At 49.9% G+C, this 26,005-nt stretch overlaps 1 protein-coding gene across 1 annotated transcript in view; it reads left to right on the top strand.

Moving 5' to 3' along the window:
- The window catches only part of TLL2 (tolloid like 2), a 150,856-nt gene that overhangs the window by 119,105 nt on the left and 5,746 nt on the right, over nucleotides 1–26,005 (top strand). The window contains exons 12-19 of the mRNA XM_033187340.1: nucleotides 1,092–1,237; nucleotides 1,729–1,924; nucleotides 10,065–10,190; nucleotides 10,934–11,094; nucleotides 12,376–12,556; nucleotides 17,293–17,418; nucleotides 19,541–19,668; nucleotides 22,562–22,775. Of these exons, the coding sequence (XP_033043231.1) occupies nucleotides 1,092–1,237; nucleotides 1,729–1,924; nucleotides 10,065–10,190; nucleotides 10,934–11,094; nucleotides 12,376–12,556; nucleotides 17,293–17,418; nucleotides 19,541–19,668; nucleotides 22,562–22,775 (1,278 nt within the window). The remainder of the gene's footprint in view (nucleotides 1–1,091; nucleotides 1,238–1,728; nucleotides 1,925–10,064; nucleotides 10,191–10,933; nucleotides 11,095–12,375; nucleotides 12,557–17,292; nucleotides 17,419–19,540; nucleotides 19,669–22,561; nucleotides 22,776–26,005) is intronic.

Raw genomic sequence — 26,005 nt, forward strand, 5'->3', positions numbered from 1 at the left:
TGGACCCTCATAAGCTCTGTCCTTCCCAGGCAGCCCACTGTCCCTCTCCCAGCCCAGGCACTCCAAGCAGAGCCACGGGGGTGGGGGCAGCCACCGCAGGGGGCAAGCTGAGGATTCCACAGCCCCTCTGGCAACATTCTGGAAGCAGAGGCCAGCTGTGCCCACTTCAGAAGTGGTGCCATCCTCCTGATGCCATCCCGCTCAACCCTCATTCCAGGCCAGCTGAGGAATCGGCTTCCCCCATACAGGATGGTACTGGGGGGATTTAGAACCCTGTGGAAATGATAGCAGCCTCTGAATTGCCGTGTGAGCCTAAGCAAAGCATCTGATCTCGCTGGGCCTCTGTTTGTTTGCTTTGTGAAAAGAAGGCTTTGGGCAACATCAAGGAATTTCCAACTGCGTTTCTTAGAAGGGCCTCTGAGGCCACCCTGGTGACTGAGTAGAGGGAATCAATAGGTCTGGGCTCTAGGCAGCTGCCACCAGGCGATGCTGCTTCTATTTCTTCTATGTCTTGAGCTTCTCTGGCTCACTCCCCACCCCACCGTACCCTCTGCCAAAAAAGAAAAAGGGGAAACTACGAGAAAATTACCAAGGGTCCTTTGGCCTTAAATTATTACAATTTTAGAGAGGCCAAAGTTTTGTCTTTGTGAAATAAGTAATGTGCATGTATACACATGTGTGCACGTGTGTGCGCACGGGTCCCTTCCTACCAGCGATCCTGTACCCTCTACCTTGAATCACCTGGAGAACTTCGCGGCTCCGCAGGGCTCCCCCGCACCCACTGGAATCAGAACCTCTGGTGGGTGTGGCCCCAGCTTCCACAGTTTGCAAACTCCCCCAGGCGATTTTGATGCACAGCGAAGGTAGAGAACCACTGCTTTACGTGGTTTTTTCTTTATATGAAAAAAAAAAATCAGAGTTAAAGACAAATGCAATCGTGCCTTTCTGGAGGCACCGTGTTTGTGGGGTGGAGATGAAAATGTTGGCGAGTGGAGTCACCTAGTGGTGGCAAGCGGCCCCCGCCACCTTCCTTCCTAATATCTGACTGACCAGGGCCCACCATCTTCCTCTCCTGCTGTCTCTTTCTAAAGCTACCTGTGGGGGAGACATTAACAAAGATGCCGGTCAGATTCAATCTCCCAACTATCCGGATGACTACAGACCTTCCAAGGAATGTGTCTGGAGGATTACGGTTTCGGAGGGGTTCCACGTGGGACTTACCTTCCAAGCTTTTGAGGTGAGTGCTGCTCAGACCAGCTTCCCAAGGAAAGGCAACTTTTGCTAGACACTGTCCACTCTGTAAAGATGGATTTTCATTTTTGGCTAAAAACAGGAACCTAAGAGGCCATTCTCAAGCCCATTGTGAATTGTGCCCGGACATCTGACATCAACGTCTATGCAGGCTTTGAAATGGGGTTCGCCACCTTTCTGAGGGCCCTAAGAGAGACTGAGAATAATAATCAAAGTGAAAATTCAGGATGGGATCCAGGGAAGTTTGGTAGAATTGTTCTTCTCTGTTTATCCTCTTAGACTCTTCTCAGCTTGATTCACCCTTGACTTCTGCAAGTAAGGAGCGAACTAGGAAGCAGCATGGAGAGACCTGGGACACACTTGGGTCCTTTGGTCTCTTGGTTAGATTTTGAGAGTGATATTTGGGTTCTGTTCTTAAATCAAAAACCTTAAAGCGGAACCATCTGCCATCCACCTTGTCTCTGTTTCTTCCTTTAGATTGAAAGGCACGACAGCTGTGCATATGACTACCTGGAAATCCGGGATGGCCCCACGGAAGAGAATGCCTTGATCGGCCACTTTTGTGGCTATGAGAAGCCGGAGGATGTGAAATCGAGCTCCAACAGACTGTGGATGAAGTTTGTGTCCGATGGCTCTATCAATAAAGCGGGCTTTGCGGCCAATTTTTTCAAGGGTATGAATTAGCAGTTTGTTCCCACTTTTAGGCACAAGAAGAAATATTGCTCCCTCTGGCTTAAGACACACAAAACCATATGGAAGCTTACCACCAAACAAGGCTCTCTGCGGAGAAAAGGCAGCGACACATTTCAGAGCTGGGTGTGGGCCCCCAACAGAGTTCCCAGCTGATCAGGAGCAGGCTCAACCTTGGCTTCCACACGATAGAAAGTTCTATACTTGGAAATTAGGTCTAATAAGTTTACAAGGGCAAACTACACGGTAGTGAAACTGAGTATGGAATGACAGCAAATATTTGGAGAGCAGCTATCATTAATTGATCACCTACTGTGTACCAAGAACTGTGTAAGGTACTTAATTTACATAATGTCATTTAATTCCCCAAATAACCCTGTGAGTTAGGTTTGGATCAGGGCTGGGAAGGGCTTCTCAGGATCGTGCAGGTAGTCAAGTGGCAGATCAGGGATTGAATTCAGTTGGCCTAATTCCTAAGTTCAAACTCTTTCGACGACATTGCCACTATTCCTTGATGTGGGCCAGAGAGGCAACCCCGGTGTTCAGCTCCTGGAACGTCAGTGCCTCCAGACTACATGCTTACCCCCACGTGATGGGGGTCGGGAGGAGAAGAAGGGGTGGCACTCTGGGAACAAATTTCCGTGTTGCCCTGGGGACCTGCTGCTCTGTAGGGTCCTGATGGAAACAGGCCCAGAACGGCACGAGCAGACCCAGCTTTCCTGGCCCCAGAAGAGCCAGCTTCCAAGCCTCCTTTGAATGGGCAGGTCCTCATTCTCTGCCATCAGGCCCCTGAAAGCCCTGAAGACCACACCCTAAGAGGGAAGCATGGCTGCTCCCCGCTGCATTGGGCCTGGGCGCCCAGGAGCACAGCAGCGGCCCTTGAGTAGAGACATTCAGTCCTCTGCTGCTGTTGTCCCTTAAGCAGTGACCCCACTTCCCCAGCCCCCGCCCCCCACCACTTGTGCTTGCCTGAGGCTGCTTTCTCCTCTTCCCCCCTCTCCTAGGACTCCTGGCTGAGCCAGCACAGAAATCCCAGTCCCTCCCTTGCTCCCCTTCTCCCTTTCTGCCCCATCTTAGGCCTTCTCCCAGGTTCTACATGAACAGCCTGGGTGTCAGAAGAACCCACTTCTGCAATGTCACCCAGAGCAGGCAGCCATTCGTCCTTACTGAAGCCTCAGTTTTCCTCTCTGTGAAATAGAAAGGACATCTGCCTATTGTACCTAAGCAATTATTGTGAAGCCCCAAAGAAAGGATGGCTGTGGAGGCACTTTAAAAGCTGGCAAGTGACAAACAAGGGGTGGGGCTGTTATTTTTTCCTATTTTGAAGCATCGGGGAAGAGTAAAACCCAAACAGTAGCAGAGGAAGAATCATGATGGCGCTGAAGGATTGGAGACAAAACTTGAGTTGCTTCTTTCTCAAGCCAAAACAAACAAAAAAAAAGCCAGACCATGGCAAGTGTATTTTGAAAGCAGGTCAGCTTGTGATTGCAGAGGGAAGATATGACAACCTTGGTTGAGATGCCTGGAAATTCACAGCCCCCACCCCTCCCTGGCCCAGCCTGCACATGCCTGCTGTCTCCCAGCCTGGGGCAGCCTCTGTCTGACTTGGCAGCAGTGACACCGGCTGGGTGGCCTCAAGCAAGTTGCATGATTTCTCCAGCTGCATAGCTTCTGTTGCCCAAGCTCCAGTCCCTCTACCTGGAGAGACAATGCTGCCGGATGATTGCAAGGTTGTCATCAGAAGAAAATGGAATCGTGCAAGTGAATACACCCAGTGTAATATTTAGTCCCATTAATTGTCTTTGCTAGGGAAGGAATCTTTGAGGTGGTTATTCTTTCTGAAAAAGCCGATGCGACAATTTCTTCTTGCTGTTGTGATGGACTGGTTTCCTATTCCAGCTGCAGCAATTTACCACAGGCTTGGTGGCTTAAAACAAGGCACACTTATTATCCTACAGTTGTGGATGTCAGAAGTCTAACATGGGTCTCATTGGGATAAAATCAAGGGGATGACAGGGCTGCATTCCTTCTTGAGGCTCTAAGGGAGAATCTATTTCCTTGCCTTTTCCAGCTTCTAGGAGCTGCCTGAATTCCTTGGCTCATGGTCCTCTTCCACAGTCAAAGCCAGACAGAAATGGCCAGTGTGTCATTCTCATGCCACATTCTCTCTGCTGCATCTCAGATCTCTGCTCCTGTCCGCACATCTCCTCCTTCTGACCTTATCTTCCTTCCACCTCTTTCCCTTACACGGACCTGGTGTGGACATTGGGCCCACCCAGATAATCCAGGAGAATCTCCTCGTCTCCAAGATCCTTCATTTAACCACACTGGCAGAGTCCTTCTTTCACCTAATTAAGATCCTTAATTTAACCACACTTGCAGAATCTTACATTAAGGTAACAGATTCACAGGTTGCAGAGGCCAAGCTGTAGACAGCTTTGGAAGGCCTTATTCTGCCTACCACATGTCATGAATGATTATGAGATTGTCATTCTAATTCTATTTATTCTAGTCCTCTTGGCCTTCTCTTCCCCTGACTTCCACCCCCGGTTCTGTAAGTTGGGTGCTGGAACTCCATTCCAGAGGGATAACTGGTAACCACTGACCATCCATACCTCATTGCTGATGCTGCTGGTGGTCAGCAATGCACAGTTTTGAGAGTACCAGCTAAAGCTGGAGATTAGGCTTGTCAGGTTTAGAAAAAAAAAAAAAAAAAGCAGGATGCCCAGTTACATTTGAATTTTAGATAAAGAATGATTTTTTTTTTCAGTATATGTCCCAAAGATCACATACTGTGCTGAGAAGTGATTGATGGTTTATCTGAAAGTCAAATTTAACTGGACCTCCTGAATTTTTTATGGAAAACTTGCTGGAGATGCCAGTCAGGGCAATGGAAGGTGTTTCTGTGATGCTAAACTGGTTTGTAAGAGACCGAGGAAGTGCCTGGACCTGCTCAAGTAACCATGATAGCCGGCTCCATTTGCTGGTTAGAAGATGCCACCTTCTCCCTCCTCCCCATCTAGCATGCATTCAACATTCATCAGTTAATGTGTTGGTGCTGGGACTGGAGACGCTGAGGAAAGCACACAGTGGTTGTCTTCAAGTGCTCAAAGTGGTGAAGGAGATCAGCAGCAAATGCGCGATGACATTGCCATGTGGGTGTGGACCTCGGTGGAGGCTGTGAGACTCAGTCTGCCACAGGGCCCAGGTTACTCAGTGTGCTACTTGGAGGACATTTCAATTTGCAAACATCTTTTCAGATGCCTGTCAAAGTGTGGATTGAGGCCCACCCAAAGTAACTTAGTGCACAGACTCAGCTTGACTTTTTTATGGTAAAGACAACTGCAGAGAACAACATTTACAAAAGAAGAAATATACACCATTGACCTTGACCGTGAATCTTAAAGTAGGAATCAGGATTAACGGAAACCTCATCTAGACCTATTAAATCGGGGAAAGGACATCTAGGTTATCTCACTTTTCTTCATTACAGTCCCCTGGTAGGAATTATTACTGCCCCCGTTTTCCAGTTGAGGAAGCTGAATTCCTAACATGGCTGGGCTAGAACTAGAATCTAGATCTGTAGGATTCCACAGTCCACTCTCTTTCCAATAAGGAGACCTGAAAGCCACAGGGAAGGAATGTGAAGGGGGTGGAATTTTTCCTTAATGTTTGTGATTCGATTCTGACACTGATCACCTTTCCACCTTCCCAATACCACAGGGGTGTAGGCAAAAGGGCTCTGGACGTGGCAAGTGGAGTTTGGAGCGCTGGTCCCTTGTTGCCTGCTAGCTATCCACTCTTTTGCAGATCAGCTTTCCTTTCTGCGACTGGCTCATACCTGCTCTGCTCCTCACTGTGGTCCCAGTGCTTGGCACACAGTAGGCTCAGTAAATACCTGGTGAGCGATGAAAGAATGGATAGATCAATAAATGAATGGGCTCTGTTGCCCTGTTGGTGGAGTGGGCATCCTGCTGCCTGCTCTGCCTCCTTTGCAAGGCTCTCCGGAAGAAGAGTGGGTGAGAGACCACAGCCTTGTGCAACACTGTCCAACAGAAATGGGATGTGAGGCACAACCAGGAGCCACACAGGTGGCCTTGAATTTGCTGGCAGCTGCCTTATAAGAAAGTAGAAACCAGTGACATTAATTTCAATGATATTTTTATTTACTCTAAGGTACAAAATAATATCATTTTAATATGTAATCAATATACACAATATTAATGAGAGATCTTATGTTTTTCATACTAAGTCTTAGAAATCCAGCATGTGTTTTATGCTCATGGCACATCTCCACTTGGACCAGCTGCATTTCAGGTGCTCAGTAGCCATGTGTGGCTGGTGGCTGGCGTATCAGACAGCGAAGGTCAGGAGACTGTACCCAGCCAGCTTCCCCAGCCCAGCCTTTTCCCAGCAAGTCCATCAGTCAGATGTCCTGTGAACACAAAGTTCCTAGCACGTGTGTCAGAACTTCTCCAGTGAAAGAAGCTTGGAGAGGAGCTCAAAGTCCCAGCAGAAGAGCTGGAGCAAGCCAAAGAAGCTCTTGCCTTGGTGCCAGTTAGCAGGCGCTCTGCCCAGGGCCCAGCTGGTGCCTGACGCTGGCCAGGGTGCCAGTTGGCCTCTGCACCCCCTTCTGGTGCCAGATGGCAGCCCCTCTCAGAGCCTACTGGCCGGCAGCAAGCAGAGCACCTTACAATTCTGGTTTTTTTGGGAGAAGGCAGCAGCACTCAAGGGATGGCAGGGCCATTTTGGTCCTATGCCCCCACATAAAGAATTAAAGGATTCCCACCTTGATCCCTCCATCCCCTATCCCAGTGCTGATAGGTTCACATGAAGGGTTTGGTAAGGGGACTGGCTTCCTTCAAGGGATTTCTTCAAAAGCCTAAGAATGTGCTCTGCCTTCCCTTTCCTTAACTTTCCTTGGAACAATTTTTGGGATCCTACCTGAGCCATCTCATCATCTAACTACTTCCTTCTTTCACTAATTCCACCTGGACCATGAGAAGACTCCAGAGCTCCTGCTATGCTAAGCTGAGCCCTGCTTCCAGTCTCTTCTACTCCCACGCTCTCCCAGATTTTTCTGGGGGGCTTGGCCTTGGTCTTCGCCTCTGCAGCCCAGAGCAAGCACGAGCCTGCGGGCTTGGAGCAGGTGCTGCTTTACCACAGTGGGAGGCCCCATGCACCTCTGTGCCATCCAGCCAGGCTGAAGCAGGGCTGCAACTGGCCAAACATGTCATGCCTCTTGCTAGAGAGAGCTCAGGTGTAAAAGCATGCCTTTCGTCTACCTCCCAAGGCCAAGCACCTTACCTTTTAGTCTCTGGAGGAATTACATTTTCTTTGCTTTTGGCCCAAGTCCATCCACTGGGCTCTCTCCTTTCACCTGGCTAAGATGGTGCCAAGACACTTGCTCCTCTGTGCGCCTCTTTCTTGCCTATGTGTCCTGCCCACAACCACAGCGTCTTCTGGTATCAGAGTCTCCTTCTGTCCCTAGCCTTGGTCCTTTGTCTATCTGTCTCTCCCGATGGGCTCTTTCCTCTGTTTCCTTCTGCCCCTGGCCTTGGTCCTTTGTCTATCTGTCTCTCCCAATGGGCTCTTTCCTTGGTTTCCTTCTGCCTCCTCACTAGGTCCCCCAGCCAGTGTCTTGAGTTCTGCTGTGCTGCCCTCCTGCCCATCCATCTTCCTCCACTGGCTCATCCTTGAAGCATTTTCCTTCTTTCTGTTCTTGCCTTGTCTCCCTTCCCTCCTCAGGCCTGCACTGCTCCACTCCCACCTGGTCCAGGTATGCCCAGATAACCTTATCTTTTCACTGCCCCGTCACTGTGTCTCTCTACTCACTGGAAATTTGAAAGCAACCCTGCTGCTGTCTATCATGATGGCTTCTGTGTGTCGATGGTCTGTATGCTGGGTACTTCACATGCATCATTTTCAGTCGTCACAACCCTAAAAGTAAATATTATCATTCTCACTTTAAAGCAGGAGGGAGCCTCAGTGAGGCTAAATCACAAACAGTCATCCCATTTATTGGAGGAAGATCTGCTGGAGGATCCACCCCAGGTCTGACTCACTTTAAAGCCTGGACTCTTTCCGCTACTTTTTGTCAACTATTTTCTTCTTTCTATGCTTTTTAGCAAATGTCTATGAAAGCACTTCAATATGGTAAGGTGATAAAAAAAAAAAAAGTAACTGCACCTTGTTACTATTTTAGCATACTTAAGACTTACATTTATTTGAGGCGATGGGCAACTTCAACTCCCTGCCTGGATTGTCTCTCTAAACCCAATCTCCCCTAATAAGCGATTAATTTATATAAGCTTTTATTGAGCCCAAGAATACATCACCATTAGAGTTAGCTAAGTTCACTGTCCACTATGTGAAATGATGGGATATTTACAAACACTCCTTTACTCAGTGACGTGCAGCCAGGTTGATGAAGACTCTATGCATCACAGACAAGGAAGATTGGAAGGAAAGGGGTATATTTGAGTTGGAAAAGGGCAGGGTAGAGGGAAGCTGGATGATTGGAGCGTTTGTGTTTTCTGAGGACCAGTGGATTGGAAGTTGTAAGGAGTGAGACTTTTAACCCAAAAAATATCTTTGAAAACTGGTGAGAGTCCTGTCTCTGGGAGTTTTCAAGCAGGGTCTGAAGAGCCATCTCTCCAGAACATTATCAAAAGGATTCCTGCCTGAGAGGGCAAGACTGGGTATCTTTCCAGGTCTTTACCAACTCACAGATGTTCTTAATTTCTTTTAGTTTATGTATAATGAGTTATTTCAAGATTTAGTGAACAACTTTTTTGTTGTTGTTGAGACAGAGTCTTGTTCTGTTGCCTAGGCTGGAGCGCAATGGCGCAATCTCAACTCACTGCAACTTCTGCCTCCCGGGTTCAAGCTATTCTCCTGCCTCAGCTTCCCGAGTAACTGGGATTACAGGCATGCGCCACCATGCCCGGCTAATTTTGTATTTTTAGTAGAGACAAGGTTTCACCATATTGGCCAGGCTGGTCTCAAACTTGTGACCTTGTGATCCACCCACTTCAGCTTCCCAAAGTACTGTGATTACAGGCTTGAGCCACCGTATCTGGCCAACAACTTTATACTTACTGTGTTCCTACCTTCCGTGGTGCTGTGGACCAGAACTCTCCTTCCCACTTCTCCCCACGTCCTTTCTTCTTCCTAGGTTCAACTTTTTTGAAAAAGATGTCTCAGTGTTTAGTCGTCCCTTCACTAGACTCCTCTCTAGCTCTGCTAGGCCACATCCCACATGCTGTCTTTCAGGACTAGATGTACTGTGGCTGGCAACAGATAATCATATTTTTCCTTTTATTTCTAATATTTGTTTTGGTTTTTCTTTTCTTCAGTGCACATGGGTTAATGTGTCTGGTGAGCGTCTCTAATGACTTCCAGGTTCTCCCTCTGAACAGCAACGATGGCATGCTATGGGCTGTTACTTAGTCACCCCAAACGCATCACTAGGCACTTGGTGCCAAATCCCATCCAAAGCACCTGCTAACTCAGCCTCATTATGGCCTCTTCCTGCAGGTTTTCCTGGCAGCATTGGCTAACCTAAGAGCCCGTGTTTTCTGTAACCTTGAATATCTCCCTGTGCATACCTCTCTTAAGAGTATTTCTAAAACTGCTAAATAACATATTCTGTCTCTAATGTCTAGAGAATACTGACACATCTTCATCTAGCAACGTGTTCTTTGTCTTCACCCTTTATTTAATGTCTCTGAGAAGTTGCTTATTTATGGGGGTAGGGAAAGTCCTCAATTCCATGGCTTTAAAATGGATGAAGTCTTTGGTATGGAACGTTGTGAGATTTTTTGAAGTCTCAAATGACCAATGACTGAACACCTCAAAGAGTTCACTTCTCCAGGCCTGACCTCCTCTTGGCAGAGCCCACCCCGGCTAACAAGGTTCCTGCTTGTGTTGTCAGTGTCCTGCCTTCACTGTCCCTGGTGCCTGGTTTTTAGAGGTGGACATAGCACTCTTTGGGAGGTGGTCACCAGGAGTGGCTCCTGTTTCTTAGAGGACACTTGCTGGTGAAACTGGGATGCAGAAGGGCTGGGAACAGCCAGGAGGCTTCATGACGATGTAACCGGGGTCACCTTCCTTCCCACCAGAGGTGGATGAGTGTTCCTGGCCAGATCACGGAGGGTGCGAGCATCGCTGCGTGAACACACTGGGCAGCTACAAGTGTGCCTGTGACCCTGGCTACGAGCTGGCCGCTGATAAGAAGATGTGTGAAGGTTGGTGTGGGATCTGCCAAGCTGGAATGAGAGGGGATATGGGACAAGTCTTTCGGGAACGGGGGCAGAGATGGGGCAACCGGCTGGCTGTGTAGGAACAATGGACAATGGGCAGACATGGTGGAAGACCCACCTACCTCCCAGAAGGAGAAACAGCCTGACAGCTGTCACAAATGTCAGAAAACTGCCCAAATTACATATACCCTGCCCTAGAGACTGAAATCGAGGCCATGGTTTATTTTCTTCTATGATTGTGTGAAATTGACATGATTATTAAGGTAGGAAACAAAAGCAAAGAAAAACCGTGAGCACTCCAGTGACTCAACCAATAGCACTTTTCATCCATTCTATTTCTACCTGGCTTGTGTTTCGTCTTCCTTGTCCACGTGCGTGAATCTGCTTGTTCATGCAAGCTTGGTATGGTGAGTAGCTTGCTGCAAACATTTCTAATTCTCCTTTGGCCCAAGCCATAGGGAGCCCCCAGCTCTGTCACTGGGTGAAAGGAAAGCACAAATGCATTCATTGTTTTTAAAAGCAGTAAAGATTTATCCCCAATTTTTTTCTTTCAAATATTCAGTTGAAACCATAGTTTTGAGCAAAGGACACTGAATTAATCAGTTCAAATTGTCTAACATTTAAAAATTATTATTATAGAACAGCAGGGCTCTATTGCTCCTGGTGGGAAACCACAGTCACTTGGAGCCAAAGATAAATGAAATCCTGTTTCTGTTTCCCCCGTGCAGTGGCCTGTGGCGGTTTCATTACCAAGCTGAATGGAACCATCACCAGCCCTGGGTGGCCGAAGGAGTATCCCACAAACAAAAACTGTGTCTGGCAGGTGGTGGCCCCCGCTCAGTACCGGATCTCCCTTCAGTTTGAAGTGTTTGAACTGGAAGGCAATGACGTATGTCTCTGTGCTCTAATTGATTGGGGAGTGTATTGAGGGGTGACTTGGAGCTGGAAACCAGTGAGGGGCTGGGAGGGCAGGGAGATGACTCGTGTGGGAACTGGAGCTTTGGACAGTGATAGGGCCTGCACTAGCAGAATCTCGGGGAAGGTTTTCTCCAGCAGTTTCAGCCGCACGCCCTCTGCAGATAGAGCACCTGCGGCCCTCTTGTCGCTGATACATCCAAGGAGAATCAGGACAAGAGTGGAGGAGGCAGGTATCGGGGGTGGGAGGTGTCAGGACTGGGCTGTGAATCTGGGGAGCTGGTGTGCAGCTGAGGTGAATAAAGGGGGTGAGGATCAGCTAGGGACAAGGACGCTACAGACAGCCCGTTTCCTCTTTCGGGCAATGATCATGGATGATCAAGTCAGTTGAGGTCCAGGCAGTGCCCTACAGCTGGAGTGCTAGTCACGCATGCTTACATCTGCACTTTAGGCTGGAGGGACACCCTGGGGCACACAAGCCATTCCTGAGACCCCCCTCCCCACCCCAGCTGAGCTGGGGGGTCTCACCTCGAGAATAGTACTGGTGTAGCTCTCACCTGAGAGTCAGGCCTTTGGGGTACTGGAAGGAGACCTCAATGCTGATGACCCCAATGCATGGAGGCCATGGTGCCCATGAGGGCGTCACCCCAAAGTGAATATTGTGCAGAAAAAAATAATCCTTGAAAGCAATTGATAAGACCCCTTAGCAGTGAAGTTCTTTTTGAGAAAAATCATTGCTATAGCAGGGAACATGAATTCTAGTCCTAGCTCCACCATTGCTGAGCTATGTGACTTCAGACAAATGTCTTTCCCCCTCTGAGCTTGTTTCCCTGCCTGAAAAGGGAGTGAGATTCTGTCGGTGGTTTGCAGCTTTTTCCTCCTCCTCTTCCTCTTGCTTCTCCCTGGCTCTTCTTCTTTTTCTTCTCCTTCTAGCAGTGGGACCCTTTCTTCAAGTAAAATTTTGTGTGGAAGCCTAATGTATACAATAAATTAAAGCAAGGCTACAGTTATGGGGATGCAGGTTTGGGAGCCCTGTGCTCTCGTGCCAGGCAGTGGCGCCCCCACAGAGCCTCAGTGGGAAAGCCAGGGGTCCCCCTGTGCCCTCTGGAGCTCATTCAAATAACCAGCATAGCAAGAGTCAAGGGACCCCCCCACATGACAGGGTGAGGTGCTCAGGAAGCAGGTGCAGCAGTGTGCTGGGGGTCTGGGGTGGGGACAGGGACTCTGGGCAGCTCCCCATCATGCTCCCTTGCAGGTCTGTAAGTACGACTTTGTGGAGGTGCGCAGCGGCCTGTCTCCCGACGCCAAGCTGCACGGCAAGTTCTGTGGCTCTGAGACACCCGAGGTCATCACCTCGCAGAGCAACAACATGCATGTGGAGTTCAAGTCCGACAACACTGTCTCTAAGCGCGGCTTCAGGGCCCACTTCTTCTCAGGTACGTGGGTTCGGAGGTCAGGCTGATGCAGTGCAGGTGAGGCGGCTTTGCAGACTCCAGGCTCTGGGGTCCCTGGACCCCTCCTCTCTCTCTCTGCCTGCTCCTGTAGCCCTCCAGGTATGGCTGCCTTGGAGGGGGCGTGCCTGGATCCAGGGCTTTTAAAATATATCTGTTGGTGGCTGTGTTAGTTTCTTAGGGCTGCCATAACAAATTACCACAAACTGGTTGGCTTAACACAACAGAATCTTATTCTTGCAGTTCTGGGGGCCAGAATTCCAAAATCTAGGTGTTCGCAGGTCCATGCTGCCTCGGAAGGTTCTAGGGCAGAATTCCTCCCTGCCTCTTCCTAGTCTGTGGTGGCTCCCAGCAGTCCTCGGCATTCCTTGCCTTGTAGCTACATCATCCTGATCTCTGTCTCCATCTTCACATGCCCTTCCTTCTTCTCTGGGTCTCTGTGTCCCCTCCTTTTCCTAGAAGGATTCCAGTCATTGGATTTAGGGTTGATCCTAAATCCAAGATGATTTCATCTCAAGATTCTTAACTAATACTTCTGCAGAAACCCTATTTCCAAGTAAGATCACATTCTAAGGTTCCACATCGTATTAGTCTGTTTTCACAACATACCTGAGACTGGGTAATTGACAAAGAAAAAGAGGTTTAGGCTGGGCGTGGTGGCTCACGCCTGTAATCCGAACACTTTGGGAGGCCAGGGCAGGTAGATCATGACGTCAGGAGTTCTAGACCAGCCTGGCCAACATGGTGAAACCCCGTCTCTACTAAAAATACAAAAAAAAAAAAAAAAAAAAAAATTAGCTGGGGGTGGTGGTGTGTGCATGTAATCCCAGCTACTTGGGAGGCTGAGGCAGGAGAATCGCTTGAACCCAGGAGACAGAGGTTGCAGTGAGCCATGATCGCACCACAGCACTCCAGCCTGGGCTACAGAACAAGACTCCATCTTGGAGCAAAAAAAAAAAAAAAGAAAAAGAGGTTTAATGGACTCATAGTTCCACATGGCTGGGGAGGCCTCACAATCATGGTGGAAGGCAAAGCCATGTCTTACATAGCTGCAGACAATAGAGAATGAGAGCCAAGTGAAAGGGGAAACCCCTTAAAAAATCATCAGATCTTGTGAGACTTATTCACTACCACAAGAACAGTATGGGGGAAACCGCCTCCATGATTCAATTATCTCCCACCGGGTTCCTCCCACAACACGTGGGAGGTGTGGGAGCTACAATTCAAGATGAGATTTGGGTGGGGACACAGCAAAACCATATCACACATGAACAGAAATTTTGGGAAGACAGTACTAAACCCACTACAGCAGCACATTGGACCCTACTTCTCAAACTGAAGGCCATGAACCCTCAGGGCCAGTACAGCAGCTGTAGAAAAAGCCCATTCTCCTTAGTGCAGCATCTGATGCTGGACACTGCCTTGGCCCACCTGTCCTACCAGCTACATTCCCTCTGTAGGTGCCCTGTGCTGTGATCACGAATAAACCCCCCACTGTTCCCCCATGCCATCACCCTCTACTCCTAAACCCCCATCCCATTCTCTCGTCATACCTCCTGCCTGTGGCCTTCCCTCTCTCTGGAATATCCTTCTTCCTTCCCTACTTAGGAAACTCCTACTTCAACCTGAAGACCCACAATGCCACTTTCTGTAACATTCTCTGGCTTCATCTTATTCCTCTATCTTAGTCCATTTTGTGCTGCTATCACAGAATACCACAAACTGGGTAATTTATAGTGAACAGAAATGTATTTTGTTCATGAGTCTGGAGAACGGGAAGTCCAAAATCAAGGGGGAACATCTGACAAATGCCTTCTTGCTGTGTCCTAACAGGGTGAAAGGCACCACATGGGTGAGAAAGAGCAGCAAGGGGGTCAAACTCATCCTCTATCAGGACCTCACTGCTGCAATAATGAGCTCTCATGACCTAATCACATGTAAGGGCCTCATCTCTCAACACTGTTGCATTGGGGATTAAGTTTACAACACATGAACTTTGGGGGACCCACTCAAGCCGTAGCACCCTCTTAGCATATTGATTGTTTGTTTACCAGTGTTCCCACAGCACTCTCTCCTTCCCTTCCATTAGGGCTCTTGTCACCAGGGCCAGCTCCATGGGCCTGTGGCCTGTGCAATAGCACAGAGCCTGTTCTCAGAAGGGCCCACACTGGTTTAAGGTTCTGTTGTCATCATCTTGAAACTCATGGCCGGGAGCGGTGGCTCACGCCTGTAATTCCAGCACTTTGGGAGGCCGAGGCGGGCGGATCACAAGGTCAAGAGATCGAGACCATCCTGCCCAACATGGTGAAACCCTGTCTCTACTAAAAATACAAAAAATTAGCTGGGCGTTGTGGTGGGCGCCTGTAGTCCCAGCTACTCAGGGGGCTGAGGCAGGAGAATCGCTTGAACCAGGGAGGCAGAGGTTGCAGTGAGCCGAGATTGTGCCACTGCACTCCAGCCTGGGCAACAGAGCAAGACTCCATCTCAAAAAAAAGAAATTCATAATAGTGTTTAAACAAAGTTCAAATCTTGTGCTGAGCCTTGTAAATTGTATAGCAGGTCCTGCATGTCACGTCATATTAGAGTGTGAACTGTTTACAAGCAGGAACTGTATTTTGGTTATCTTTATAGTCTTAATGCTTGGCATAGAAACGACCAAATTATTTGTTGATTTTATAGATACCCAGAGTTCTGTCTCCATGGGTGTTTTTGGCAGCCTCTCATTGAGCAAGTCACGTTTTTTGTTGTGAGTGTCTGCTGTGGGCACAGTACACTACTAGGCTCAGAGCTGTTGCCAGGGAAGTGCCCCCAACCCTGGACAAGCTTACATGCCAGCTAGGGAGGCCAGGGATACACACCCTGCTGAGTCCCAGCCTGGAGCACTGTGGGGTGGGCCGGTGCAACAAGGGCTAATGTTTGAAGAAGAGAAGCCCATGGCTGCCTGGAGCAGTGGGTGAAGGCTTTTTGCAGGATTTGGGGTGGTCTAAGCCAAGTTTTAAGGGATGGAAGACATGGAGGTGGAGATAGGATGATTAGAGAGAAAGTACAGGGTCCCCAGTAGGGGAAGCAGTGTGAGCACAGGTTAAGGTCTCAACAGAGCACAGAGACAGAGATGAGATGGGCCTGCATAGAGCCCTGACCCATGCTGGGAAGCCAAGGGCATGAGATGGGCCAAGTTGGGGAAGGCCAGGCAATGAAGGACCCTAAACGCTGGGCTAAAGAGTAGGGACCTGATGAAACAGGAAGGGGACTGTTTGCAGGTTCCTGAGCAGGGGAAGCCTAAACTTGTCATCTGACCAAGCCATGCCAGGCAGTGTGGAGCTGGGAGGGCCAGGCGGCTGGAGGACCAGGGCAGCAGGGCGGGCAGGAGCCACCTCAGCGGAGGATGTAGCAGAGCATCACAGGCAGGGCAGCTCCATGTTTGCAATAGGACACCAGAGCACAGGGGAGAGGGTCAGAGCAGGAGTGAGGACCTGTGAGTCATCTGCAGAAGGACTCAGAAGAAGGAAGGGAGAGAGGTGGGTCAGTGCTGGGTGTTGGGCGACTTCGTCTCTTCTGCATTCTTTTTTTTTTTTTAGATAGGGCTGCATACAAGGATCACAAGTTTAACAAGGGCCAGCACTTGAGTTCTCACATAATAATTACGCAGCTAACACTGTGGGCTGAGTGCTGCTCTAATTAATTCACCCCTCCCAACAACCTGTGAAGTGAGGATACCGTTACTGTCTCCATTTTACAGGCGAGGCAACTGAGGCACAGAGGGCAGGAATTGCCTGTGGCCACCAGAGCTGGAAGTGGTGGGGTAGGGCTGGCCCTCTGCCGTGTGTCCCCAACACTCAGCTCCTCCACGTGCAGAGGGCGGTGTGGAGTCACGGCACTTGAGCCCAGGCCTCGGGGTCAGCCACAGAGGATGCTTGCTCACTGAGTGACCTTGGTCACATTAGCCATTCTCAGAGTCAGTTTCCTTACCTGTTTTTGTTTTGTTTTTGAGACGGAGTTTCGCTCTTGTTGCCCAGGCTGGAGTGCACTGGCGCGATCTCGGCTCACTGCACCCTCCGGCTCCCAGGGTCAAGCAATTCTCCTACTTCAGCCTCCCAAGTAGCTGGGATTACAGGCATGCGCCACCACGCCCGGCTAATTTTTGTATTTTTAGTAGAGACAGGGTTTCTCCATGTTGGCCAGGCTGGTCTTGAACTCCCGACCTCAGGTGATCTACCCTCCTCGGCCTCCCAAAGTGCTGGGATTACAGGCGTGAGCCACCATGCCCGGCTTGTAAAGACTGGTGGATAGAGAGCTCCCTCCTAAAGTTGGATGAGAATTAACTTAGATAATGCATAGAGTGCTTGGGGCTGTGCCTGTTCCATAGTAAACATTCAGTAAGTAGGAATTACTGTCATTATCGTTACTACTGTGATTAATACTAGCCTGTCCTCCAGGGAGCTCCTTGTTTTGAGCAGGGAGCAGGGCCAGAGAAGATAGAAAAAGTACTTGGAGAATCCAACACATACCAGGGCCAAGTGCTTGGAAAATGAAACAAGTAGATATGCAAGAAATCTGAGGTGAAGATGTTCCCGCTTCTCCCCCAGTGAGGGAACAGTCAGGGGGAAGGGGAGCAATCAGAGAAGCTTCCTGGAGGAGGCTGTTTTTAAGTGGGATTCTGAGCCCTGAGGGACGTTCACAAGTTGGTGTTTCCTCTTAGAAGAGTTCATTGATCTCCCCAGACAAGGACGAGTGTGCCAAAGACAATGGCGGGTGTCAGCACGAGTGCGTCAACACCTTCGGGAGCTACCTGTGCAGGTGCCGAAACGGCTACCGGCTCCACGAGAACGGGCATGACTGTAAAGAGGGTGAGGCTGGACCTCCGGTTGTTGGGGGGTGGGCTGACCTTCGCCACACCCCAAACCCCTGTGAGCATGTGCATGAATGAGGGGTAGGGGTGAGGAGCTCTTCCACTTTCGGAGCTGAGGCCCAGCCACTGCTGTCCTTGTGGGAGAGAAGTTTTCCCCAGGGCATCTCACTCCTTCAGGGGGCACCTGGGGGCCTCAGGTGCTGTAGGCTGAGTTATTTTTACAAATGATTAAGCCTGCATGCTCTGGAATCTGAATACCTAGGTCTAAATCCTGGCTCTGCCGTTCCCTAGCTGTGTGACCTTGGGCAAGCTATTTAATCTGAGCCTCAGTTTTTTCTTTGCTTAAAAGGGTCTAAACATAACCTCCTTCTTAAAGTTTTTGTGAGGATTAAAACAAAGTATTTCAGACTCTCTGACACATATTATGCCCTGAAACATCAATAAAGATAAGCCATTTATGTCTTTGTCATATATTAATTACCATATGCAGGTCCCATAGGAAAATAGGATTTGAAAAGCTTTGCTCCGTTCTCCATTCACTGTAGGAAATTCTTCAGGACCAGGTGGCTTTTACTGTCCAGTCATTCTGGAAAAAGCCTTCCTTCTGTTCTTACCCTGCCCAGTGAAGGGAGTTTGAACATGTATGACAAACACACAGGCTTCCAGGCCTTGGCCCCAGCCATGAAGCCCTGCAAAGGAAGTCAAGGGTGGAGGAAGATGTGGAAGACACAGCCCGATCTCTGGAATAAACAGTCTGGAGTTAGGAGATTTGGCTGGGTGCCGCAGAGTCTGGTCAGGATCTGCCTAGAATGTTACAGGAGGCGCTGACATGTCTTCAGGAGGAGGCGGCCACCCTCCAAGCCCAGCCCTAGGGCATGGTCACAGGTGGTGGAGGGGCTGGGTGGGAGGCTGGTGGAAGAACCGAACAGGGAAGGAACAGTCAAGCCCCTGTGAGGCGTGCCCGGGCTAGGGCCAGGCTTGCCTCCTGCAGTGTGGGAGAGGACAGGAGGGAGGTCAACTCTCCCAAGTTCCCACCCCTGCATAGTGGGTGTGTTTGTGTGGGTTGACCCCAAGGGCAGGGGGTGTCAGAACAAATATCCCAGGAGCTGAGCACATGTCTCAGGAGCCGAGCCACTCTCCCTTTGGGCGCCTGTTCTCTGTGTGGCTGCAGAGCAGAGATGTAGCACTGAGCAGAGACAAATCTCTTTGGACCCTCTTCAAAGCTGCCTCCTCCCCTTCCTCACCCCGGCCCTCCTCACCTGCCTCTCCAGCTTCTTCAGCGTGGAGCCTCTGTGTTTGTGATACAGTCCGCCGTGCTTTCTAAGCAGTGGTAGCACTGGCCTTAAAGCCAGCCAGGCCCGGTTTGAGTCCCAACTCCGCCCCCTATCAGCAAAGCACTGTCCCTCTCCAAACCTATTTTCTTATTTGGGAGGTGAGAAGGACTCAAGGAGATGATGCATGGAAAATGCTGTCCACAGTGCCCAACACAGAAGAAGAGAAATGCCAGTTATTGGCCAAGATGCCAGGCATCGAATGAGTTGTGGGATCACTCTTGGCAAATAGCACTGTAACCAGGACACGCTTGGTAGACCCCAAATAAAACCACTTAGAAAAACTAAAAGAAGCTTATGGATGGATGGTGCAATGATGAAACAGACCTCTGTTAGCCAAGATGCACTGAGCACGCCCTAAGCCTTTCCCATGCATTATCTCATTTGATCACATATCACCCCGACTAGGGTGGCACCCTTTTACAAATAAGGACACCGAAGCTTACATAAGAGCCCCAAGTCCCACAGATGGCAGAACCCAGATGGGTCAAGGTCCACCTGACCCCACTGCCAGTGCTTTTAACATATTTGCAGGGATAACTGCAATGTGGATAGGAATAGAAAGACAGCCTGGCCCCCGAGCCACAGCCAGGAAGGCAGAAAAGCCAGTGCAAGTAAACTAACACATCCCTGAGCCAGGATACACCTGATTCAGGACACCCCACCCCCACATTTGATAAAGACCTTGAGACAATTAGGAGAGAGGGGAGGAGAACCCCCTAGAATCCTTCTCGTGCTGCCCACAGTGAATGACTTCTCTCTCTGTATGTGTCCCCCCGCCACCCCCAGCTGGCTGTGCACACAAGATCAGCAGTGCAGAGGGGACCCTGGCGAGCCCCAACTGGCCTGACAAATACCCCAGCCGGAGGGAGTGTACCTGGAACATCTCTTCGACTGCAGGCCACAGGGTGAAACTCGTGAGTCATTTTTGTAGTTTATTGAGAACATGGACTTGGGTATCAGGCAGATGTGCGGTTTGAATCTCTGCTCTGCCACTTCCTAGCTCTGTAACTGGGGGGAGGTTACTCAACATTTCCAGGTCTCAGTTTCATTATCTGCAAAACATGGATACTAATGAAGCTTACTTCATCGGGCTGTTGTGCAGATTAAAAAAAACAACACACAAAAGCTCTATAGATCACTCCTGGGCACAGTGGGACCAGCAGGAGGCGGCATCCACCACCCACATCTGCAGTGCTGTTTGAGATTCACTTGTTTCTAGTTTTAATTTTTTTACAAGACAATATAGTCTCACGATTAAAAACAAGATAAATCAGTACAGGAGGTTGGAAATAGAAATCAAAAGACCCCAGAGCCCCCATTTCCACTCTAGAAATGACCACTCTGAACACATTCTTATGGATCCTTCCAGAAATTTTCTGTGGACAATCATGACTGTCAGTGCACAGGGAAATATATATGTTTTTGTTACTCAAATTCCTCTAATAAAATCCTATTCGTATTTTTTCTACAACTTAATTTTTTCCCCATTAGTAATAGGAGACTAAGTTCTTTATGCAAATTCCCTCTTGAATTAAAATTTTTTCCCCAAGCCTTTATTTAAAGTCTTTTTCACATATATGATGTGTGGTTTGCACAGTTATTTCAAAGGGGAGTTGAATCTCCTAGGAGTCTCATTTCTCAACCCCCAGGGACTCCCACATTTTGGCGAATAAAGAAACCCTTTTGCCAGCTGGAGAATGTATTGTACTTCAGGCAGATGGACATTTTTAAAATGGGTTTTTCTGACTGTAGAGGTAAGTAGGATTGACCCTATGAACTGTGGACGAATAACTCAGGGAGAATGGAGGAGAACAGAGAGGGAGAAGTCCATGATCAATGGACTATGGCACAGGGACTTGCAGGATGTTTATTGGTGAGAGCCATGAGTAAGGAGCAGAAGAGGCGAATGGGCCCCCAGGGCGTCAAGGGCTGAAGACAGGGCCTCTGACCACAGGGTGCTCCCAGCGGACAGCTCACACGCTGCGCCGCCGGTAGGGAAACTGCTGCTCTGCTAAGAGCGGCTGTCACGGGTCAGCCTTGAATCGGGTGAGGATCAACTGGAGAGCGCCTTAGGGAAAGGCACTGCTTCTCCAAGACCGCCATCTGCTGGGAAATGTTCGCAATGGCAACATAGAGCCCCGAGGACCCCGGGGGAGGCGCCCTCTGGCGTTGGGAGCGCGCAAACGCACAACGGGAAGCGTTTGCCCGAGGCTCATAGACACACTTGGTAGTTTCCAAAAGGCGTTTCCTCGGGAAACGGATGGTGGATATATTGACTGAGCTCTTTTCGCTACTGTAGAATGTGAGTTGAATACTTCTCAAGGAAGCTGGTGGTGTTCGCTGCATGGGGATGGCGACAGGGCGCCCCATGGACCTCCTGGGAGCTCCCTGCCTGCTGAGCTTAAGGCTCCCTTCCACTGCATGGCCGTCCTGGTGCCACTGCTCCCCTGTCCAGTGTCTCTACCCACCACCTTTGCCCCAGCGCCCCCTATCTCACAGGCGGGAGAGCTTTGCCCACGTGCGTTAGTGTGTGGGAGTCATTCTTCTGAAAGCCTGCATTGCGGTGCTGGTCCTGTTTCCCCCTCCCAATCTCCATCTCTGTGCTGCCAGGCCAGAGATGAATTGAGCACCCCCTCCCCCCGCCCCAGCTCATGTCCTGTGTCCCTGGTCTGTCGTTTGGTCCAGGTCTTCATCTAACACCGTTCCCACTCACCTTATCCCATCTCCCTTGACGCTGGGGCTGCCATCAGTCGACCACCTACCCAGCACCTGAGGAGCCTGCATTCCGGTCTTAAAAGCAGGCTGGAATGGTGGGGCGCCCCTGGCCAGCGTTAGGGGACAGTCCTTAGGGGGAACAGGGTCAAGTGAGGCAGCATAACCTGGTGATTGGTAGCAGTGGGGGTTGGAGAAGGCTAGCTGGGGTCAAGTTCAGCTTCACCTGTCTCCAGCTGCGTGAGCTTGGGCAGGTCAGCCAGCTTCTCTAAGACTCATTTTCCCCTTCTGCATGTTGGAAATAATAATAGCTCTTCCTTCCCAGCATCACCAGAAGTAAGTGAGAAAATGCCCACAAATGCTTGGCATGGAATAAAGACTCAGTGAGTGTCAGCCACCATGAGGGTGCTGCACGGAGCAGCGTGCACCTCATACAACCTCACCAGTGTCAGTTGTACTGAAGGATCATGCAGTGGAGTGCACAGGTCAACAGCAGGGTCTCTGAGGCCAGAGTGCCAGATCATGGCCCAGTTCTACCAGTGTGAGACCTTGGACAACTCATCTGGCAGCTCTGAGCCTCACTTTCCTCATCTGTAAAGTGGGGATTAGACACATCACAGGGTTGTAAAGATTGAATGAGGTGATACTTGTAAAGCATTTAGAACAGCTGCCAACACAGAGAGTGGGCCCTCAGCCCTTGCTGGCTCTTGGCCCTAAGTGAGAGAGAAGCTGTGTGATGGGATGGAAGGAAGACAGATTTGGGCTGTGGAAAGCTTGGCTCTGTCACTTAATAGCTGTCCAAATGTCAAGCATTTAAACTCTCTGAACCCCTGCTCTCTCATCTGCAGTGTGGTCATTGTAGCAATAGCTCATGTAACTACCTCATAGGACCGCCTGCTGGACCAAAAGCAAGGCAGAGGTTGAGACCCTCTCTACAGATGTCCCCAAGCATCACCATGGCCACACACCCCCTGCACAGCCAACTGGAAGGCTCCCCACACTGCCTCACCTCTTCCTCTCCTAGAACTGGAGAGGAGGCCCCGCCCCGGCTGAATGTCAGGCCCTTGCCTTACTTTCTGCTCTTCTGCCCCCCAGACCTTCAGTGAATTTGAGATCGAGCAGCACCAGGAATGTGCCTATGATCACCTGGAAATGTACGACGGGCCTGACAGCCTGGCCCCCATCCTGGGCCGTTTCTGCGGCAGCAAGAAACCAGACCCCATGGTGGCTTCGGGCAGCAGTATGTTTCTCAGGTTTTATTCGGATGCCTCAGTGCAGAGGAAAGGCTTCCAGGCAGTGCACAGCACAGGTACCTGGGGTGGGACACTGGCTTCCGGCTGATGAGCACTTGGACAGGAGACAGAGATATGGTGAAGGCAGGACAAGGACTGCCTTTTATTCTGACCGGGGGAGGGCTAGGGGAGGAAGGTGCGTGATAAAATGTCCTATTAAAATGAAGCATCAGGCTGGGCACGCTGGCTCATGCCTGTAATCCCAGCACTTTGGGAGGCTGAGGCAAGTGGATCACCTGAGGTCAGGAGTTCGAGACCAGCCTGGGCAACATGGTGAAATCCCGTCTCTACTAAAAATGCAAAATTAACTGGGTGTGATGGTGGGTGCCTATAATTCCAGCTACTCAGGAGGTTGAGGCAGGAGAACTGCTTGAACCCTGGAGGCAGAGATTGCAGTGAGCCAAGATTGTGCCATTGCACTCCAGCCTGGGTGATAGAGTGAGACTCTGTCTCTTAAAAAATAAAAAAATAAAATGAAGCCTCAGCAGCCATAGGAAAATGGCTGTTTTCTTTCAATGCCCTTAATGGACACAATTTGAAATGGACAACCTTTTGTTAGTGCCCCATTTTTTCCTCCCTCCTTCTTTCCTTCCTTTCTTCCTGTCTTTTTAAAAATATATTTTGGCCAGGCACGGTGGCTCACACCTATAATCCTAGAACTTTGGGAGGCTGAGTGGAGAGGATTGCTTGAGCCCAGGAGTTCAAGACCTGCCAGGGCAAGATGGTGAGACCCCGCCCCCCACTGCAATCTCTACAAAATAAAAACTAGGAAATAGAGTGACGCGTGGTGATCCCAGCTACCCCGAAGGCTGAAGCAGGAGAATTGCTGGAGCTCAGGAGTCCAAAGCTGCAGTGAGCTCTGATCACGCCACTGCACTCCAGCCCGGGCATTTTGCTGGTGTATGAAGCCAGAAGTTGGGTCACTGAGTGGTGAAAGCAGACTTTTATCCCTGTAAGGACCAGTTCTGGAAAGTGAAAAATGTTTCTGTTCCCCATGATTTTTTCTTCCACTCAAAATGTAAACAGCTGTATTAGGTGCTTTGGTGGGAAATGTATATGCTTATAACTTATATTATCTACTTCGTTAAGTAGAAGAATGTCAATAGGAAATTTGGCTCTGCTCTTTAGCCATTAAAATGTTACCACCTGGGACTAGTGCCCACGGAAGCAAATCTGACCCTTTGATCCTGATGTACAATTGTGTCCTTTGTCAGAGCCGGTGGCCACCCGAAGCCCACTCTGCTTCTGTAATGCTGAGTCTGAGCTCACGATCATGCGACCCTGTGATCCTTTTAACAGCTCCTACCCCCAGTTTTTTTTCAGTACCAGAAAATATAAATTAGGTCAAACAAAATGGCAACCAGCATCCTGAGGCAGTTGGGCCTCCCCTTGCGCAGCAGAAAACACTGCATGGTTTGTGGAACCCTGTCAAACTCCCTGAGGAGTTCTAGCTTCTAGTTTTAGCTTCCCCCAGGGAAGTTTAAAAGCCCTCTTGTCCCTGCAGATAGAGACTAGGAAGAATAGAGGTGCTTCAGGGTCCTAGCCGGAAATGGGGGCACATTCACAGTCATTATTTGAAGAGAAGTTAATAAAGGGACAGGTTGCAAAGGGGTGAGAGGGTATGGGACACTGTAGGACAGTAAAGCCAACAGAGCAAGGAACTGCAATCCCAGACCCAGAGGATGAAAGGAGGGAGCAGTTCCTGGAAGCTGGCGGCAGAGAGGGCTGCATGCAGAGACCCTGTGGCTGCAGCTGTGACCTAAGTGGAAGAACAGCTGTGGCAATCAGGGGACTAAATACCCTGGCCTCTCTCTCCTCCCTCCATCTGATCTGCTGGTGCTCCCATGGCTGAACCTGCAGCAGAGGGCACGGGGGTCACCGATGCAGGCCAGGGGTCCACCTCCCGGGGTCCAGGCAGGTGGGGAGGGTGGGGGCGTCCGGCAGGATGGAGGGGGAGGTGTCCCGCCCTGCTCTGTGCTCATTTCATGACCACCCAGCTCTCAGGAATTTGAAATTTCCCCAAAACGGGTTAGACCTGTAAGACATTCTAAGCCAGAGCCAACACAGGACTCAGAATGGGCAGTCAGACAGGACTGGGCCAGTCGGGGCGTGGAGCTCCAGGGGGGCCTAGGAGTGTTAGGGGCCAGGTGGCCCAGAATCTACAACAGTGTTTGCCTGGGCCCCTTGGGGGCATGGAGCACACAGGGGAGGGGCTGTGCAAGAATTTGCCTCCAGAATTTCTGGTGCTTGCTAATCTAGACCAATCTTGTCTATCTATTTAATTTATTTATTTACTTTTTTTTTTTTTTTTTGAGATGGAGTTTTGCTCTGTGGCCCAGGCTGGAGTGCAGTGGCACAATCTCAGTTCGTTGCAAGCTCCGCCTCCCAGGTTCAAGTGATTCTCCTGCCTCAGCCTCCCGAGTAGGTGGGATTACAGGCGCCCACGACCACACCCTGCTAATGTTGTATTTTTAGTAAAGACAGGGTTTCACCATGTTGGCCAGGCGGGTCGCAAACTCCTGACCTCAAGTGATCCACCCGTCTCAGCCTTCCAAAATGCTGGGATTACAGGCGTGAGCCACCGCACCCGGCCAATATCCATTTTATTTTATGTGGGCTTAAGTGTCCAAGACACAAGGTACTGTATATAGGACCAGGGCCAACAAGAGTTACTGTCCTTGTATAATAAAAAACCCAGAAACAAAGGCTACAGGATACAAGCCCAGAACCTGAGGGGCAGCTCACCTGTGACACCCACGGGCACCTCAAAGTTGCCTATGGTCAATGCCCTCAGTTGCAAGAACCAGTCATATAGGATCTGAAGTTTCCAGGATTGAGCGCTTACCCGCAGTTCTGATGTGCTTTTATCGCCCTCTGTTGGTAGAAATGACAAATTACAGTCAGTCCGTTTGGCGAGCGTGAGCCCTTCTCAGATGCATCCAACCCTTCCAGGGAATAAAGTGGCAAATAGGTCCACCCACATCCCAGCGACCAGTGAGCGAACCATCCATTGGCTCCATGTCTCCATAACTGGAAAAAGCAAAAAGCAGCCAGCTCTTTTCAATGGCATGCTCACGTATTCTCAAGCTGGTAACAGGCGACCTTGGCTTGTAAGGGCCACTTTGCACCCCCGAGGGAGCCCTGACCTGGGAGTCAGGGGCCTCTGTGTACTCCTCCATCAGATGGGGTGACAAGACTCCCTGGCCTCTCCTGCCAGGCACGCACCAGGCTCTGTAGAGAAAACTGA

This window comes from Trachypithecus francoisi, unplaced genomic scaffold (assembly GCF_009764315.1).
Source record: "Trachypithecus francoisi isolate TF-2019V2 unplaced genomic scaffold, Tfra_2.0 Contig01579, whole genome shotgun sequence".
NCBI lineage: Eukaryota > Metazoa > Chordata > Mammalia > Primates > Cercopithecidae > Trachypithecus > Trachypithecus francoisi.